We start from the raw sequence: 761 nt of genomic DNA on the forward strand, positions 1-761 counted from the left end.
AAGGGTGATGGTAAAAAGTTGGTCTCTGTATTTTATTTGGCATTCCTTACACTCCATACGACCCACTGATCTGGCCTCCGTTGGTGAACCCCGCAGCCCCGAAGCCTCCTCCCTGGCCGTCTTCGAAGGCCGCCGCTCCATCGAGGCCAGCGTCGAAGCTCACACCTTCAGCAATACCGATTCCCTGCGGGTCGCCGGCGGGCCGGGGCCTTTGGCGTTCATAGGCAGTGGCCGCGCCGTCGAAGCCCACGAACCCCGAAATCTGCGTCGTAGTCGGTGCCCCCAAGGCGTCGTGGTCGGCACCTGCGACGAAGTCAAGCGCTGTATCCGCTGCCGACAGCAAGGTTAATGAGGCTGTTCGGGAGGATGCCCCTGCCCCCCAAGGACTGCAGGAATCACACTGCCTCCCCCACGTGGCCTCCTCCTGCATGGCCATCTCCCAAATGGCCTCCTCCTGCATGGCCGCCCGCCAAATGGCCTCCTCCTGCATGGCCGCCTGCCAAATGGCCTCCTCCTGCATGGCCCCCCTGCCAAATGGCCTCCTCCTGCATGGCCCCTGCCAGCAAAGCCGTGAGCTTCCCCAAGGCCTCCGGCGGAGTGTTCGCCCCCAGGCCCGCTTCCGCCTGCCGAGCCATACCCGCTGGACCCGGAGGACACCGCCTGCGCCGCGGCCACCACGCAGAAGGCTTTTAACTGCAAGAAGTGAATCGAAATCCAAAGAAAGAAGTTATTCTAATGACAACAGTATAATTACCAGACTG

General features: G+C 61.9%; 1 protein-coding gene across 1 annotated transcript in view; it reads right to left on the reverse strand.

The window, feature by feature from the left end:
* Nucleotides 1–46: 46 nt before the first annotated feature.
* LOC119588272 (glycine-rich cell wall structural protein-like) overlaps nt 47–761 on the reverse strand; it is a 1,056-nt gene continuing 341 nt past the window's right edge. The window contains exons 2-4 of the mRNA XM_037936968.1: nt 570–693; nt 419–484; nt 47–330 (exon numbers count right to left, since the gene is read on the reverse strand). Coding sequence (XP_037792896.1) covers nt 47–330; nt 419–484; nt 570–693 — 474 coding nt within the window. The remainder of the gene's footprint in view (nt 331–418; nt 485–569; nt 694–761) is intronic.

The sequence above is a fragment of the Penaeus monodon genome, chromosome 23, assembly GCF_015228065.2.
Source record: "Penaeus monodon isolate SGIC_2016 chromosome 23, NSTDA_Pmon_1, whole genome shotgun sequence".
NCBI lineage: Eukaryota > Metazoa > Arthropoda > Malacostraca > Decapoda > Penaeidae > Penaeus > Penaeus monodon.